The 17,373-nt window shown below is 34.6% G+C and overlaps 1 protein-coding gene and 1 long non-coding RNA gene across 7 annotated transcripts in view; one reads left to right on the forward strand and one right to left on the reverse strand.

Annotated features, from left to right (window-relative positions):
* The window catches only part of CFTR (CF transmembrane conductance regulator), a 183,359-nt gene that overhangs the window by 101,162 nt on the left and 64,824 nt on the right, over window positions 1–17,373 (forward strand). For all 6 annotated transcript variants that reach the window (XR_013414627.1, XM_077994446.1, XM_077994448.1 and 3 more), the window contains 6 exon segments: window positions 4,053–4,147; window positions 6,673–6,759; window positions 8,254–8,977; window positions 11,253–11,381; window positions 14,941–14,978; window positions 15,665–15,915. Coding sequence is in view for 5 of the 6 variants with exons in the window: in XM_077994446.1 (XP_077850572.1) it covers window positions 4,053–4,147; window positions 6,673–6,759; window positions 8,254–8,977; window positions 11,253–11,381; window positions 14,941–14,978; window positions 15,665–15,915 (1,324 nt within the window). In the remaining variant the exon portion in view is untranslated.
* Window positions 2,066–17,373, reverse strand: part of LOC144339915 (uncharacterized) — a 42,614-nt gene continuing 27,306 nt past the window's right edge. The window contains exons 2-3 of the long non-coding RNA XR_013415501.1: window positions 15,158–15,286; window positions 2,066–3,442 (exon numbers count right to left, since the gene is read on the reverse strand). This is a non-coding gene — a long non-coding RNA (uncharacterized LOC144339915). The remainder of the gene's footprint in view (window positions 3,443–15,157; window positions 15,287–17,373) is intronic.

Below are 17,373 nucleotides of genomic sequence, written 5' to 3' on the forward strand. Positions count from 1 at the left end.
TGTCTATTCTGTCTTTTGCCCACTTTTTGATGGAATTATTATTATTTTTTTTTCTTGCTGATTTGTTTGAGTTCCTTGTAGATCCTGGATGCTAGTCCTTTATCGGATGCATAGTTTATGGATACTTTTTCCCACTCTGTAGGTTGTCTGTTTACTCTGCTGATTATTTATTTTGCTGCACAAAAGCTTTTTAGTTTAATTATGTCCCATCTATATATTTTTGTTTCTGTTACATTTGCTTTTGGGATCTTAGTCATGAACTTTTTGCCTAAACCAAGGACAATAAGAGTTTTTCCAATGTTATCTTCTAGAATTATGTTTTCTGGTCTTAGATTTAAGTATTTGATTCATCTTGAGTTAATTTTTGTATAAGGTGAGCGTTGAGGATCCAGTTTCATTCTTCTACATGTGACTTGCCGGTTTTCCCGGCACTATTTATTAAATAGGGTATCCTGTCCCCACTTCATGTTTTTGTATGCTTTGTCAAAGATCAGTTGGCTTTAAGTATTTGGCTTTATTTCTGGGTTCTCTATTCTGTTCCATTGGTCTACTTGCCTATTTGTGTACCAGTACCTTGCTGTTTTAGTAACTATAGCCTTGTAGTATAATTTGAAGTTGGGTAATATGATGCCTCCAGATTTGTTCTTTTTGCTTAGTATCCCTTTAGCTATGTGGGCTCTTTTTTAGTTCCATATGAATTTTAGGATTTTTTTCTATTTCTGTGAAGAATTATGATGGTATTTTGATGAGAATTGTATTGAATTTGTAGATTGCTTTTGGCAGTATGGTCATTTTCACAATATTGATTCTACCCATCCATGAGCATGGGATGTGTTTCCACTTCTTTGTGTCATCTGTAATTTCTTTGAGCAGCATTTTGTAGTTTTGCTTGTAGAGATCTTTAACCTCCTTGGTTAAATATATTTTCAAGTATTTTATTTTATTTTATTTCATTTCTTACAGCTGTTGTAAAAGGGATTGAGTTCTTGATTTGATTCTCAGCTTGGTTGTTGTCAGCAGGGACATTTTCTAAAGTATGGACTGTAGTTCCTTATCTTCTGTTTCTTATTGACACCTTCACTTTTCTTGTCCTTTTTTCCCACTATTATCTTCTTGACTTTTTAATATGTAGATATCTGCTTCTCCTGACAGTTTTTGCTTTTCCAATTTTCTTTCTTTTTCTCCTCTGCACACATTTATTTATTTTCTTCTATGTAGTTCTTTAACTTAATATTTGATTAACTTGCCTTCCCTGTCTCTCTTCCTTCTTTCCATAAATCTTCATTAGTTGCCTGTGCTAGGCTAGGATTCTATACCCTCTAAATCCATAATCTGTTTTCTTTTTTTTTTTTTTTTTTTTTTTTTTTTGAGACGGAGTCTTGCTCTGTCGCTGGGCTGGAGTGCAGTGGCCGGACCTCAGCTCACTGCAAGCTCCGCCTCCCGGGTTCCCGCCATTCTCCTGCCTCAGCCTCCCGAGTAGCTGGGACCACAGGCGCCCACCACCTCGCCCGGCTAGTTTTTTTTTGTATTTTTAGTAGAGACGGGGTTTCACCGTATTAGCCAGGATGGTCTCCATCTCCTGACCTTGTGATCCGCCCGTCTCGGCCTCCCAAAGTGCTGGGATTACAGGCTTGAGCCACCGCGCCCGGCCCCATAATCTGTTTTCTATAGTCAACTGTGTTATAATCATACTGTCAAGATAATTACTTATTTTTAGTACTTAAAAATATTTTGAAATTTTAACCAGTTTAATTAATACAATGTTGAGTTCAAATCTGAAAAAACAGTGGAAAACTGTAATAATTTTAGCAACCTCCTGCTTTTTAATAATGTATTAGAAAATTCGCCTCTTTATCAAAAGCCTACAGTGAATCTATTCATACAAGGCAAAAGCAAACCATTCTCTTCATTCTCTTTTTTTTCCCCAAGAGATTTAAGTGCTTTTTTGTTTGCTTTTTTTTTTTTTTTTTTTTTTAAAGATATAGAGTCTTGCTCTGTCACCCAGGCTGCAATGCAGTGGTGTGATTGTAGCTCGCTGTAGCCTCAAATTCCTGGGTTCAAGCAATACTCCTACCTCAGCCTCCTGAGTAGCTGGGGCTACAGGTGCATGCCACCACGCCCAGCTAATTTAAAAGAAAAAAATTGTGTAGAGATGGGTCTTGCTATGTTGCCCAGGCTAGTCTTAAACTTCCAATCTCAAGCATTTCTCCCACCCAGCATCCTAAAGTGCTGAGATTATAAGTGAGCCACTATGCCCAACCAGATTTAGTTTTTAAAAAGAGAATGCGATTTGAAAAGGGAAAAATGTGAGGCAGGAGAGAAGAAATACACACATGAGCTGTCCTGTAATTGCTATAAAACTGAAATCTTCTGCCTCGCTAAAGGAGCACTTCCATGAACACCTCTAAATTACCTCATTACCTTCTAAATTAGGTGTGAAGTCTACCTTCTAAATTATGAGTGAAATCTACTGCAGTCTTGTTATTTGGATGGAATCCTAGGCACGTGGTCCAGTTCATGAGTTGAACAAAAGCATGCTCATTTAGGCCAGGTAGAAAGAAAGAGCTATGTTTTACAGGTCTCATAACCACAGAAGGTCCTCCCCATAAGCAGTGCTTATGGGTATTAATGACCTCTCTCTATTTTATTTCTCCAGCGCCTGAGTAGCAGAGTCCATTGAGTCCTGCTACATCTCCTCCAACATGTCAGCATTTTTTTCACAGGCCTTTTGTCACTCTAGATCAGAAATGTTGATAGCAACAGTTCCTTGAGGGCAGTGGCTAGCATGATTCCAGCCAACAGGAGCTGCCAAATGGTTCTCAATACAAATGACTACTTATTAATCTATTTACTTTGTGCATTTGGAGTTTTGCATGTGAAGTCCTATTTATGTCCATATGATAGATAAATGAAACAAATGAATAACAGAAGTAACCATTTTGACACTTTAGATATAGATAATATTGGAGTATTTCTGGATTGTGAAAGAAGAAGGAAGAAGCATATGGAAGAGAATTTTTAATAGAGGGGAGGAAGAAGGAGGTGGAAACAAATGTGCAAGGATGGGAGGAGAAAAGGGAGAGAGCTTTTTTTCTTTTCTTTTCTTTTCTTTTTTAAGGCTAATGAGAGTTTACTACCTATCTAACTCTTCTCATTCTTCAAGACTCAGACCAAATCCCATCTATTTGAAAACCTCTAGGGTATTCTATCTATTGTATACTTCAGTTATGTGCAAAATTAATTTGCCAATAATTGTGAACTCTTTTATAAACTATCTTAAAATGGTTAGCTAATCTTTGGGATGGTATTTAGCCTTCTGCAGGATTATGACTTACCTTCTAAATTAGACATATAATGCCTAGGAGTCAAGGACTGTTTCTCATAAATTCCAGTCTTCTTTTACAATGCCTAGAATGGCTGTTGCCACAGAAATGTTCATTACCTGGGAGGAAGGATGACAGGAGAGGCAGAATGAGTGGAGAGAGGTCGTGGGAATGAGGTGCTGAGGATAGATGAGGAAGAAAGCTGTTTTAGTTGGGAGGATAGGTGAGAGAAGTATGGAAAGGAATTGCCTTGGAACCATGGAAGCCCAGTGAAGATACTTAGATCCTGCAGAGGTGTAAATAGTGTTCTTTTAGTTTCTCTTATTAGGAGGTTGATTCATTTTGGGAGATTTCTTTTGAAACGAGTGAACTTAAATTGGAGAAAAGTGCATTTTAGTATGTTGATAGCATTTGAATTTGTAAAATGGACCTATGGATGATCTACACACATTTATATGCCTATAAATATATACATATTTTATGTTTTGGTATTTTATAATTATTATTTAATGATCTTTAATGACATTTTAAAAATTAAATAAAAATTTACATCTAAAATTTCAGCAATGTTGTTTTTGACCAACTAAATAAATTGCTTTTGAAATAATGGAGATGCAATGTTCAAAATTTCAACTGTGGTTGAAGCAATAGTGTGATATAAGATGTGTGTTTCAAATTCAGATTGAGCGTACTAAAAGTCACTCTCTAATTTTCTATTTTTGATAATAGGACATCTCCAAGTTTGCAGAGAAAGACAATATAGTTCTTGGAGAAGGTGGAATCACACTGAGTGGAGGTCAACGAGCAAGAATTTCTTTAGCAAGGTGAATAATTATTGGTCTAACAAGCATTTGCTGTAAATGTCATTCATGTAAAAAAAATTACAGACATTTCTCTATTGCTTTATATTCTGTTTCTGGAATTGAAAAAATCCTGGGGTTTTATAGCTAGTGGGTTAAGAATCACATTTGAGAACTAAAAATAATGGTATAGTATCCAGATTTGGTAGAGATTATGGCTTATTCAAAATCCATGCCCATATTTTGGTGTCTGTATATTTGTTTGCCTCATGGTATAGTTTACTACAAATGGAAGACTCTAGGATTCTGCACAATACTGGCAAGAGAAGATGTAAATATCTGTGAGTTCCATCATGGACCCCGCCACTCCAATGTACACACCAGCTTTAGGCTTCTTGGTATAGATAAACATCTACTTTCAAAGCTTTTCATCATGATTTTCATAGCAAAATAGGAAGGCAAATGATGTCACTTAACTTAAAATCTATAATATTTAAAATAAACAGGACAAACACATTAACATTGTTGGGGGAGGAGGTCCCTAGGTAGAAACACTCTTGGTCCAAGCCTTTTAAAGCTGTTAAAGAGATGTAAATATAGATAATGTATGTCAAGGAGAGAGCTTTGTGGTTAAACTGTAACTTTCAGTTTAAACAATTATTGGTGACTCTGATGTCAAATGTTTCTCAAGCTTTGTCTGAACAAAATTCTTCTCACTTTGTTGCCAACGTCGTTAACAAGAAATCACATTGACTCATTGATGTGTTGGCTCCTTTCCCTTACTTTCTGTTGCTTTCCAGAAGCTGAGACTGGAAACTAACGCTCACTGAGCACCTGCAATTGCCTGGGAGTATTCTAGTCGTGTGTGTATTTTTGTGTGTATGTAATCTCCTTACAGCTCTGCAAAGTAATAGTTGTTCTCCCTGCTTTACAGAAGAGATCATAAGATAATTGAGGCTGTTAGATGTTAACTTGCCAAAAGCCACACAGGAAAATTGTAGAGTCACAATTTGAACCAGGTCCTTTTGATTCTTTACATTAAACCATGCTTTGATCTTGGAAACACATTGTAAGGTAATAAATCAATAGATATGGATAATTCACAGACAAGATAATGGCTTCTAAAAAATATGGAAGTTGATTATTTTTATCTGAGAGCCAAAGTAAGATTTATTCTAAGTATTCCACAAATTTAGATAAGATAGAGTATATGGCTTCTAGACATCCAACATAGAATTGAGTTTGTGTTATCAGTTTAAGATTTGGTTTTGCTGTAAGGTGCACACACTTTGAGGAACTACAAATAATTGTCTATTCTTATTCTGATCAGAATGTGTAATGTGTTGTCCAGTTTGGGATGAAGAATTTATTGTTTCTAATCTCATAAGAAACTTGTCATACATGTGAGGGAGAGAATTAAGAACTGAGTGTGGGGGATGGAACTGTGTACATTTTGACGGGATCCATTATGTAGCTCTTGCATACTGTCTTCAAAAATAAGTTACACTATAAAGGTTGTTTTAGACTTTTAAAGTTTTCTCATTGGTTTTTTAAAAATTTTAAAACTTGGTTTTAAAAATTTCTTAATTGTGTGCTGAATACAATTTTCTTTTTCACAGAAGTACCAAAAATTACATGTATAAACACAGAATCCTATGTGCTTGAGATATAAGTAAGGTTACTAAAATCACACTTGAAAAATGTAAATGTTATAAAGAAATTGTCTCATTTCTATTAATATGAGAACTGTGTCTTTATCTTTATTACCGTTCTAAGGTCAACTCAATGTAGATTTTACTTGCTTATAGTTTCATATTTTAGCTAAATAGTAAAATAATATGGATATACATTTTGTTGTGAATTATTCATACTTTCCTTATTTGGATCTTTTATAAATATGACATAGAGACTAAAACTACAAGGAACAAAATGCAATATCAATTCTACAGTTGTGGCAGCACTGCTATCAATTTGTTGATAGTGGTTAACACTTAGAAAAACATTTTTAAAATAATTTCACATAAGTACTATAATTCATTAGCTATCTCTGACATTTTACAGTTTGAAATAGTTTATTTTCTTCTTGGTGTCTTCACCAAAACCCAACATCTTCGAGGGCAGGAACTGTATAATTTTTGCCATTGTATTTTGAGCACATAGCATGGTACTTGTCTCTAAATAGATACTATTGTTAAAAGTTGTTTTTTTTTTTTAAGGTAATATTTTATAGTGTATGCTATGGTACAATTCAGTTTGTGACTTTTGCTAGTTTATGCCACTTACAGTTAGCAAAACCACTTCAGCAGTTCTTGGAATGTTGTGAAAAGTGATAAAAATCTGCAACTTATTCCTTTATTCCTCATTTAAAATCATCTACCCCAGTAAAAACATGTATAAAAGAGCTACTTCTGCACCACTTTTGAGAATAGCGTTATTTCAGTGAATGGATGTAATGACCATATTGTAATGCATGTAGTGAACTGTTTAAGGCAAATCATCTACACTAAAAGACACAGGAAATAGTAATTTAATTTCCTTTTTCTTTTTAGAGCAGTATACAAAGATGCTGATTTGTATTTATTAGACTCTCCTTTTGGATACCTAGATGTTTTAACAGAAAAAGAAATATTTGAAAGGTATGTTATTTGAATAACTTGCTTATAATGCTTATGCTAAAACACAAGAAAGAAAGTCTATCCCATCATAGATTGCATTTTACTTCTTGAGAAATATGTTCACCATTGTTGGTATGGCAGAATGTAGCATGGTATTAACTCAAATCTGATCTGCCCTACCTGGCCAAGAGTCAAGATTGCTTTCATTAAAACCTTTTCTGACCACCTCATGCTAAACCAGTTTCTCCCATTGCTATACTGTTATAGCAATTGCTATCTATGTAGTTTTTGCAGTATCATTGCCTTGTGATATATATTACTTTAATTGATTATTATACTTAACATTCTTATTTACTTTTTTGTGTATTTTACTCTGTCTTCTCCTTAGATAGTAAACTTCTTAAGAAAATACATATGCTAAGTGTTTTACTGGTTTAATATAGGTGAATGCTTAGACCACTCATCTACCTCAATACTTCCTTGGAGATCTCCTCCTCAGTCACACAGAGCTCAGGAATTATATTTCCTTGGAACTCCTGTTAGGGTCCAATATACATGAAATTCCCTAGACAGACAGACAATCAGTATATGGCTTGCTTTCAAAGTTTCAAAATGGTTTCATGGACTATCAAATAGTTTATTGGGAGAACAGTTATATACTCTTCTAGAAATAAAGATTTTAAGCAATAAAGATGTATATGTGTATAAAATGGCTGGATTATTCCTAGAAGTACCTTTCTTAGAATTTAGTTAAATTTAATATCCAAGATACTATCTTTACAACCCTGAGACTGTGAAAAGTAACTTCTATCAATATAAACTTTACTACATTTGTATTGTGTTAGTGTGTTACAGTACAAACTAGAACAATGTATCTTTCTATATGATATATTACATAATACCTAAAAAAACTGGTATTTCTTAGATGATTCTAGTCAGGATTTACTTCTAGAACAGATTAAAGTTTTATTAGAGGAGAGTCAAATTAATTATCCAATTCTCAGTTGTTATTGTTGCTGTTTTATTTTTAGCAAAACAGATTAGTCTTAATGTAAGCACTTGAGAAATAAATTGGTGGTCAGCCTAAAATGTAAACAAGAAATTAATAGAAAATTTAAAGAACAGCAGAGCTCTGACATTTAAAAGAAATGAAGTACAAATCTCTAGGGACCTTAAAGGTCATCTAATAATTTCCTCATTTTCTAGATAAATAAACTGAGACCCAGAGGATAAATGATTTGCTCAAAGTCAAATATCTACTTAATATAGGAAATTTAATTTCATTCTCAGTCTGTTAACATGCAACTTTTCAATATAGCATGTTATTTCATGCTATCAGAATTCACAAGGTACCAATTCAATTACTACAGAGTACTTATAGAATCATTTAAAATATAATAAAATTGTATGATAGAGATTATATGCAATAAAACATTAATAAAATGCTAAAATACAAGACATTATTGCAATAAAGTATTTATAAAATTGATATTTATATATTTTTATATCTTAAAGCTGTGTCTGTAAACTGATGGCTAACAAAACTAGGATTCTGGTCACTTCTAAAATGGAACATTTAAAGAAAGCTGACAAAATATTAATTTTACATGAAGGTAGCAGCTATTTTTATGGAACATTTTCAGAACTCCAAAATCTACGGCCAGACTTTAGCTCAAAACTCATGGGATATGATTCTTTCGACCAATTTAGTGCAGAAAGAAGAAATTCAATCCTAACTGAGACCTTACGCCGTTTCTCATTAGAAGGAGATGCTCCTGTCTCCTGGACCGAAACAAAAAAACAATCTTTTAAACAGACTGGAGAGTTTGGGGAAAAAAGGAAGAATTCTATTCTCAATCCAATCAACTCTATACGAAAATTTTCCATTGTCCAAAAGACTCCCTTACAAATGAATGGCATCGAAGAGGATTCTGATGAGCCTTTAGAGAGAAGGCTGTCCTTAGTTCCAGATTCTGAGCAGGGAGAGGTGATACTCCCTCGCATCAGCGTGATCAGCACTGGCCCCACGCTTCAGGCACGGAGGAGGCAGTCTGTTCTGAACCTGATGACACACTCAGTTAACCAAGGTCAGAGCATTCACAGAAAGACAGCAGCATCCACACGAAAAGTGTCACTGGCCCCTCAGGCAAACTTGACTGAACTGGATATATATTCAAGAAGGTTATCTCAAGAAACTGGCTTGGAAATAAGTGAAGAAATTAATGAAGAAGACTTAAAGGTAGGTATAAATTGCTTGTGGGTATTTCACCATACAGGGTGCAATTGAGTAGAATGCAATATGTAGCATGTAACAAAATTTACTCAAATCATGGGATTAGGATAAGGTTTATCTTAAAACTCAGACAGTATGAAGTTCATTAATTATGCAAGCAACTTTAAAATGTAAAATAACAAATGATTTCTTTTTGCGATGGACATATCTCTTCCCATAAAATGGGAAAGGATTTAGTTTTCGGTCCTTTACTAAACCAGTGATAATTGTGACTATAAGTTAGAAAGCATCTACTTTATTACCATCTTGAACCCTCTATGGGAAGAGGTGCAGTATAAGTAACTGTATAAATAAATAGTAGCTTTCATTATTTATAGCTCGCAAAATAATCTGTATGGAAGTAGCTTATATAAGGTATATAAACATTTAGACTCTTGATGGGACTCACATTCTAGTTTGTGTATCAGTCTTGCCTGAATTTAGCTAGTGTGGGCTTTTTTTATCTTGTGAGTTTGCTTTATACATTGGGTTGCTAAAGAGATTTCTTTTAGAGAAGGTATATGAAGCTCAACATGTACTAGTGCCAATCTTCAGACAGAAAGTTTGTTATATTAGGTCTTAAGAATAAAAGTATTTTATTTTTAAAACAAGAAATAATGTAAAAAGGAGAGTTTTTGTTATTTTAGTAGAAAACTTAATGCCTTGGATGAAATGAGCCATGGGCAGGGTTGTAATTAATTGATATATTTAATAGTATAGATCATTTGAGAATAATGTGACCTTTGACAAGACACAAGCCATTAACATCTCTAGGCTGAAGTTTCCTTCTTTGTAAAATGAGGGAATAAAATAGATCCCTAAAGTGCGTAATTTTAGAATTTCCATACTTTACGAAGGTTTCCTAAACGATAATTCATTTATATAGTGTTTTGTTTGTTTGTTTGTTTGAGATGGAGTTTCACTCTGTCACCCAGGCTGGAGTACAATGGCGTGACCTCGGCTCACTGCAACCTCTGCTTACTGGGTTCAAGCAATTCTCCTGCCTCAGCCTCCTGAGTAGCTGGGATTACAGGCATGCACCACCACACCCAGCTAATTTTTGTATTTTTAGTAGAGAAGGGGTTTCATCATGTTGGCCAGGCTGGTCTCGAACTCCTGACCTTGTGATCTGCCCCCCTTGGCCTCCCAGAGTGCTGGGATTACAGGCATGAGCCACCGCGCCCAGCCTGAGCCACTGTGCCCAACCCATTTATATAATTTAATATCAATCTAAATGAATTTCTCAATCCTGAGCCTAAAAATTTAGTTGTAAAGAATGATAGCCTTGACTAATAATAGTTTCCATTTATGGATTGCATCTAGTTCTAGGTGGCATACATTTAGTCCCCACAACTACCCTGGAAGGTACTTAAAATTTTTCACATTTGCAGATAAGGAAATTAAAGTTCAGAGAAGTTCAGCAACACGCTTGAATTCAGGCGGCTCCTAGGCTGTTAATGGTGGAGTTTGGGTTCAAATTCAGATCTGTCTGACTCAAAAAATGCATACTCCTAACCAGTGCACTATATCCCAATACCATAGGACCTCTTCTTTGTGATTCGTAGTACTTTCCTATGAGTTTTGTTGATCTTGTGAGAAACAAAACTATCTTTTTCCTTTGGACTATCTGGAATCTCTCTTTTTCAAAATTTTGAAATGTATCGATATGCCAAAAGACAAAGATTTCTAGAGGAATAGGAATATGCCTAGGATGAGAATTATGTAATTTAAATCATAGTTGCAAAGAGAGATAGTCCTAAGTTACTAAGGAATGTTCAAACACAAATGGGCTTTCAGTCTACTGGAAGACCTTTATAGTATATACAGTGCAGTATACTGACCTGTACTTGTCCATGGACCCCTGAAGAAACAGGTTAAATCAAAGAGAGTTCTGGGAAACTTCATTTAGGTGGTATCATTCATTTGATAAAAGGTATGCCACTGTTAAGCCTTTAATGGTAAAACTGTCCAATAATAATACAGTTACATAATCAGTGATACATTTTTAGAATTTTGAAAAATTACGGTGTTTCTCAGTTTTAATAAAGCTGTGTTGCTCCAGTAGACATTATTCTGACTATAAAATGACATCATACATGGCATTTATACTGATTTATATTTGTTAAAATACACTTAGATTCAAGTAATACTATTCCTTTATTTTCATATATTAAAAATAAAACCACCATGGTGGCATGAAACTGTATTGTCTTATTGTAATAGCCATAATTCTCTTATTCAGGAGTGCTTTTTTGATGATATGGAGAGCATACCAGCGGTGACTACATGGAACACATACCTTCGATATATTACTGTCCACAAGAGCTTAATTTTTGTGCTAATTTGGTGCTTGGTAATTTTTCTGGCTGAGGTAAGACTGTTCTATTGTAAAGTATACTGTGATTTAAAGTTAAATTAAGATAGTTTTGAAGGATGTATACATATATATGCACACACTTAAATATGTATATATACACATACATATATATGTATACATGTATGTGTGCATATATACACACATATATAACTATGTATAAGTATGTATATATTTATATATTACATATATTTGTGATTTTACAGTATATAATAGTATAGATTCATATAGTTCTTAGCTTCTGAAAAATCAACAATTAGAATCACTATTGATATTTTACTATTTCGTATTACATATAAAATATATTTAAATACAAATATAAGAAGAGTTTTTAATAGATTTTATTAATAAATGTTAAGAGATTCAAAAACTCAAAAGTAGAAGGCTTTTATTTGGATTGAAATTAACCAATTAGAATCACTATTGATATTTTATTATTTCATATTACATATCAAATGTATTTAAATATAAAGATAAGAGTTTTTAATAGATTTTACAATAAATGTTAAGAGACTAAAAAACCCAAAGTAGAAGGCTTTTATTTGGATTGAAATTAAAGGCCAGGCACGGTGGTTCATGCCTGTAATCCCAGAATTTTAGGAGACTGAACGGGGAGGATTGCTTGAGCCCAGGGGTCGAGACCAGCCTGGGCAACATAGTGAGACACTGTATCTACAAAAACATTAAAGAATTAGCTGGGCATAGTGGTGTGTGCTTGTATGCTACCATTTACTAAGGAGGTTGAGGTGGGAGAATCGCTTGAGTCTGGGAGGTCAAGGCTGCTGTGAACTGTGATTGTGCCATTGCATTCCAGCCTGGGTGCCAGAGAGAGACCATATCTCTAAATAAATTATAAACAACAACAACAACAACAAAAACACTGAAAGCAAATCTGTATTAAATTTTAAATTCATTTGACTCTAGATCATGGGTGTCCGACCTTGTGGCTTCCCTGGGCCACATTGGAAGAAGAGTTGTCTTGGGCCACACATAAAATACACTTACAATAGCAGATGAGCTAAAAAAAAGAAAAAAAAAGTCCATGCATAATCTTTGTGATATCTGCCACCACAGATAAGCATAATAGTCCTCTCATTCAAAAGGTTGGACACAGCTGCTCTAGATATTTTATTGTTAAATATGCAGGCAATTACTATTTAAATGAAGATTTCTTCACAAAATGAGATTAGATATGTATTAGTGGCTTAGCATTCATTTTAGACAACCCTTTTAGAGAGTCAAATCACACACTTGCTTACAGAAATTTTGTTGTCTTCAATGTCCCCATTGTGGTTTCTTTACCAAGCCTCTACTGTTCTTCACATGGCCAAGTTAAAAAAAAAAGAGTGGGGGCGGAAAGAATGAAAATTGCAAGGTAGGCCACAAGTTCAGATCCTCATCAGCACAAGAGGTGATAGTAGAAAAATAGTAATTTTTAAAAAGTATGTTCACAATTATACAACTAAGCAATTCATTCACCAGTGTTCACAATTCTATTGCCTTCTTTGAGCCAAAATTTCCATAGTTTTTCTTTTAGACTAAGCTCCTTTATGATACCATTGTGCCCATTTCTCATTACCATTGAAATGTATCATGAGCATGTCACATTCTGGTACAACTGCTAATCCAGGATGACAGTTTAGTTTTTTTAAATTCAATTGAGAGTCTTGTACTCATGACCAGAGAACCTAAAGAAAGGTTAAGATACATTTTGTCCTTGATGTAAGTGGTTTATCTATTTTTAGTTTTCCTAAGGTTCAAATTTCAATTTAGATTTATGTTTTTATAGATTAGGTAAAATATGCTTCCCTTTTGAAATATGAAGTATGTAGTCTTTTTAAAAACTTCTTCAAAGCTGTTAAAGTGAAAAAAATTAATTTGGTCTATTCAGTTTGTTAGCACTTATCATTTTGGAAAGAAAGTGACTCTACTTTTGTATTTTGTAACATTTTCCCTGCTATAGGGCAGTATCTTCTGTGAGTTCTTAGACATTAGCACCGAAGAAATAGGCAAAAAAAAAATATATATATATATTATGTTAATTCTTAGAACCCCTGCTTGGCAGTGCATCATTGACTAGATGGAGAAGAAATGAAAATAATACATTAGGAAGCAGTTTCCTGGTTCTTTTGAAAACACCTAGAGAGTCTTGTTGTTGACTGGAATATCTGAAGATCCTTTTTAATACTTTCATTCTATGATTGTTAAGAATATGTTATAGAACTGCTTTATCCTGTTTCTTTATGACTTCCCTTCTGCTTGTTGATTAGAAATCCCTGAGTGGCTTTACATTATTAGTAGTAGATATGTAGTATATTCCCATAATACCACTGCTGCTGTTGACTAATAGTAATTATTTTAGAGCAGCTTTATGACAGTTGGTTTATGTTTTAGGGTGTCATTTGACTTGTGAAGCATTGAAATCTGGATATTAAGCATGCTGTTTTCTATGTGGTATGGAATGATTCTTAAAGCCCTGAGAAAATTGAAAATAAAAATATTTTTCCTTTTTACCCTAATCACCTATGACGGTCACTCTATCATAAACTGAATAAACTTTATAACCTGAAAACATTTTGAAAATGAAATGACAGAACTTGCTTACCCTATTGTTTCTATATGTACCAAATATTTTTAAAAAGTATTATGCTAAGTCCTTGAAAATATTTTGTTCTAGTCAATTTAAGCAGTTTAGGTTGGTAGTTCTATGTGGAAACAGCCACGAAATAATTTTATATTATGATGACTAGACCAGTCTTTGAACATTACTTTGGTTATTGTTCCATTAGTAAATTACTGAAGGCAATCTCACTCTGTCGTCCAGTCTGGAGTGCAGCAGTGGTGTGATCTTGGCTCACTGCAACCTCTACCTTCTGGGTTCAAGCAGTTCTGGTCCCTTGGCCACCTGAGTAGTTGGAATCACAGGTGTGCACCACCAGGCCTGGCTAATATTTTTTGGCATTTCTAGTAGAGATGAGGTTTTGCCACATTGGCCAGGCTGTCCTCAAACTCCTGGCCTCAAGTGATGTCCGCCTTGGCCTCCCAAAGTGCTGGTATTACAAGCGTGAGCCGCTGTGCGTGGCCTGAAACTTATAATTCATTTCCATTAATATTAATCTCACCTTTTCCAGTAATTAATTGGTTTCACAGGTATTAGTCCCCTATAATCATTGAATGGCAAATGAAATTATTTATAGCAAATAAACAGATTAATTATCTGCCAGCAGGCTGAGATTAGTTTCTTTAAAAAATGTTTATTATTTAAAACATTCAGCTGTGATCTTGGCTTTCTTGTGAGGTTCAGTCGTTTCCATTGAATAAAGGAGATAAATGGCAAAGAATTTACTGCAGTGAAATTTGAATTCCGTTAACTTAATGTGTTCTCATCCAAATAATAGTACTTAGAACAACTATTACAGCTGCTGGACCCAGGAACACAAAGCAAAGGAAGATGAAATTGTGTGTACATTGATATTGGTACACACATCAAATGGTGCGATGTGAATTTAGGTGAAGATGTTAGAAAAAAATCAACTGTTTTCTTGTTCCATTCCAGGTGGCTGCTTCTTTGGTTGTGCTGTGGTTCCTTGGAAAGTGAGTATTCCATGTCCTATTGTGTAGATTGTGTTTTATTTCTGTTGATTAAATATTGTAAATCACTGTTTGTATGTATTGTAATCTACTTTGTTTCATTTCTCCCAAGCATTATGGTAGTGGAAAAATAAGGTTTTTTGTTTAAAGGATGACCATTAGTTGGGTAAGGTGACACATACCTGTAGTCCTAGCTCCTCCACAGACTGACGCAAGAGGATCACTTGAGCCCAGGAGCTCAGGGCTGTAGTGTTCTATCACTGTGAATAGCCACTGCACTCCAGCCTGGACAATATAGCAAGATCCTATATCTAAAATAAAATAAAATAAAATAAAATAAAATAAAATAAAATGAATAAATTGTGAGCATGTACAGTTCCTGCAGTTTCTAAAGAATATAGTTCTGTTCAGTTTCTGTGAAACACAATAAAAATATTTGAAATAACATTACACTTTTACAGTTTTCTTCAAATGTTTTAATTTAATAAAGAACAACTCAATCTCTGTCAATAATGAGAAAACATATCTATTTTCTTGCAATAATAGTAAGATTTTGAGATTAAGGGTGCACACTCTTCTAATGCAATATATTGTATTTCTTTAGACTCAAATTTAGTTCCATTTACATGTATTGGAAATTCAATTAGTAAGTTTGGCTGCCAAATAACAATTTCCCTTTTGCTTTACAGCACTCCTCCTCAAGACAAAGGGAATAGTACTTATAGTAGAAATAACAGCTATGCAGTGATTATCACCAGAACCAGTTCGTATTATGTGTTTTACATTTACGTGGGAGTAGCCGACACTTTGCTTGCTATGGGATTCTTCAGAGGTCTACCACTGGTGCATACTCTAATCACAGTGTCGAAAATTTTACACCACAAAATGTTACATTCTGTTCTTCAAGCACCTATGTCAACCCTCAACACGTTGAAAGCAGGTACTTTACTAGGACTAAGAAATGAAACTGCTGATCCACCATCAATAGGGCCTGTGGTTTCGTTGGTTTTCTAATGGCAGTGCTGGCTTTTGCACAGAGGCATCTGTCCTTTGTTGAACCTCCTTTTGACTAGCATGCACATTTCTCAGATATTATAGGTTATCATATGTTGTTGCTCCTAATATTTCTGTGTTAGATAATTAGAGTAGCTAGGTTTGTAAGAATGTGATGTTGGTGGGACTGTAGCAGCACAAGAAGGCCCTTATGGGTCAGTCATACCTCTCTTTTCAAATACTTGGTCTAGCTCTCTTCTGGGCATCTTGTTGCCAATATATAATATTGTTCAAAAGGGCAGGAAACTTAAAGTGATCAAAGAAAATATGTTTTTTTGTATTGATTAAGTCTTTTGATGGGGTAGAATAATCTAATTTCATGTAACTGCTCAAAGTTATATGGTAGAGGGGATCCCAAATGTATTTTAAAACTATTTTTGTATTATCATATTTGAAGTAATAGAAAGTCAGAGTAGTAAAATAAAGATACTAAAAATTTTAAAAACTAATAAGATACTTTGGAAGAAATCAATTCTGTTGATTCCTCATTAGACAAATTTGCACTGAAAGACTGAGGTTAATAAGGATTCCCCCAAGTTTTTTCACAGCAACCTGAGAGCACTTTCTCTGTTGAGGCATTTACTCTGTGATATGAAAAGATGAATAAGTCACAGTTCTTGCCCTGGAGGAGGTCACAGGTGAGAGGAGGAATTGACACAGAAACATTTGATATAAAGCAAGGAATAAATTCCAAGACTAAAATTTTCAGAAATCTAAAAACTCAAGATAAGAAAAACCCATCATATTTTCTGGATGACAAAATTTCAGTGTTATAGTATGTAGGAAGATCTTGATATTTATTCTGAAGCCCATGTGTCTTGCTGAAATCTTGCCTCATTTGGATATACTCATCACCATCCTCTGTTTTGGAGCTAAGAATTTTAGACTCAAGATGTCCAATTAATTGATCCATTGATTTTATTTTTTATGGAAATCTGAGACCCAGAGCAGGCAGGGGATTTCTCGCACATTTCTAGAAGAGTCAGACATGAGCCATGTGGCACAGTGGAAAGAACATGAGCATTGCCTGAGCTCTGAGTTGGCGCTATAAGAGCAGTGATCATGGGCAAGTGACTCTCCTGAGCCTTGGCCTCCTCACCTGTTAAGTGGGGAAAAGAATATTTCAGAGGATCTTTGTGAGAATGAAACAAGGCAATTTACTTGCCTGCTACATAGCCAGTGGGAAATCAATATAAGTTCCCCGTGGTTCCCTTCTGTGGGGTGTTGTTCCCACAGAGGGTGCACTGGCCATTCCACCTCTTCTTTTCCAAGCTCCTGTTTCCCTTTAATGCTGTTCATAGTTGGTTCCAAACCATTTGAAATATAATAAGCACCAGGATGGTTT

Source organism: Macaca mulatta, chromosome 3 (assembly GCF_049350105.2).
Source record: "Macaca mulatta isolate MMU2019108-1 chromosome 3, T2T-MMU8v2.0, whole genome shotgun sequence".
In the NCBI taxonomy this organism is placed as follows: domain Eukaryota; kingdom Metazoa; phylum Chordata; class Mammalia; order Primates; family Cercopithecidae; genus Macaca; species Macaca mulatta.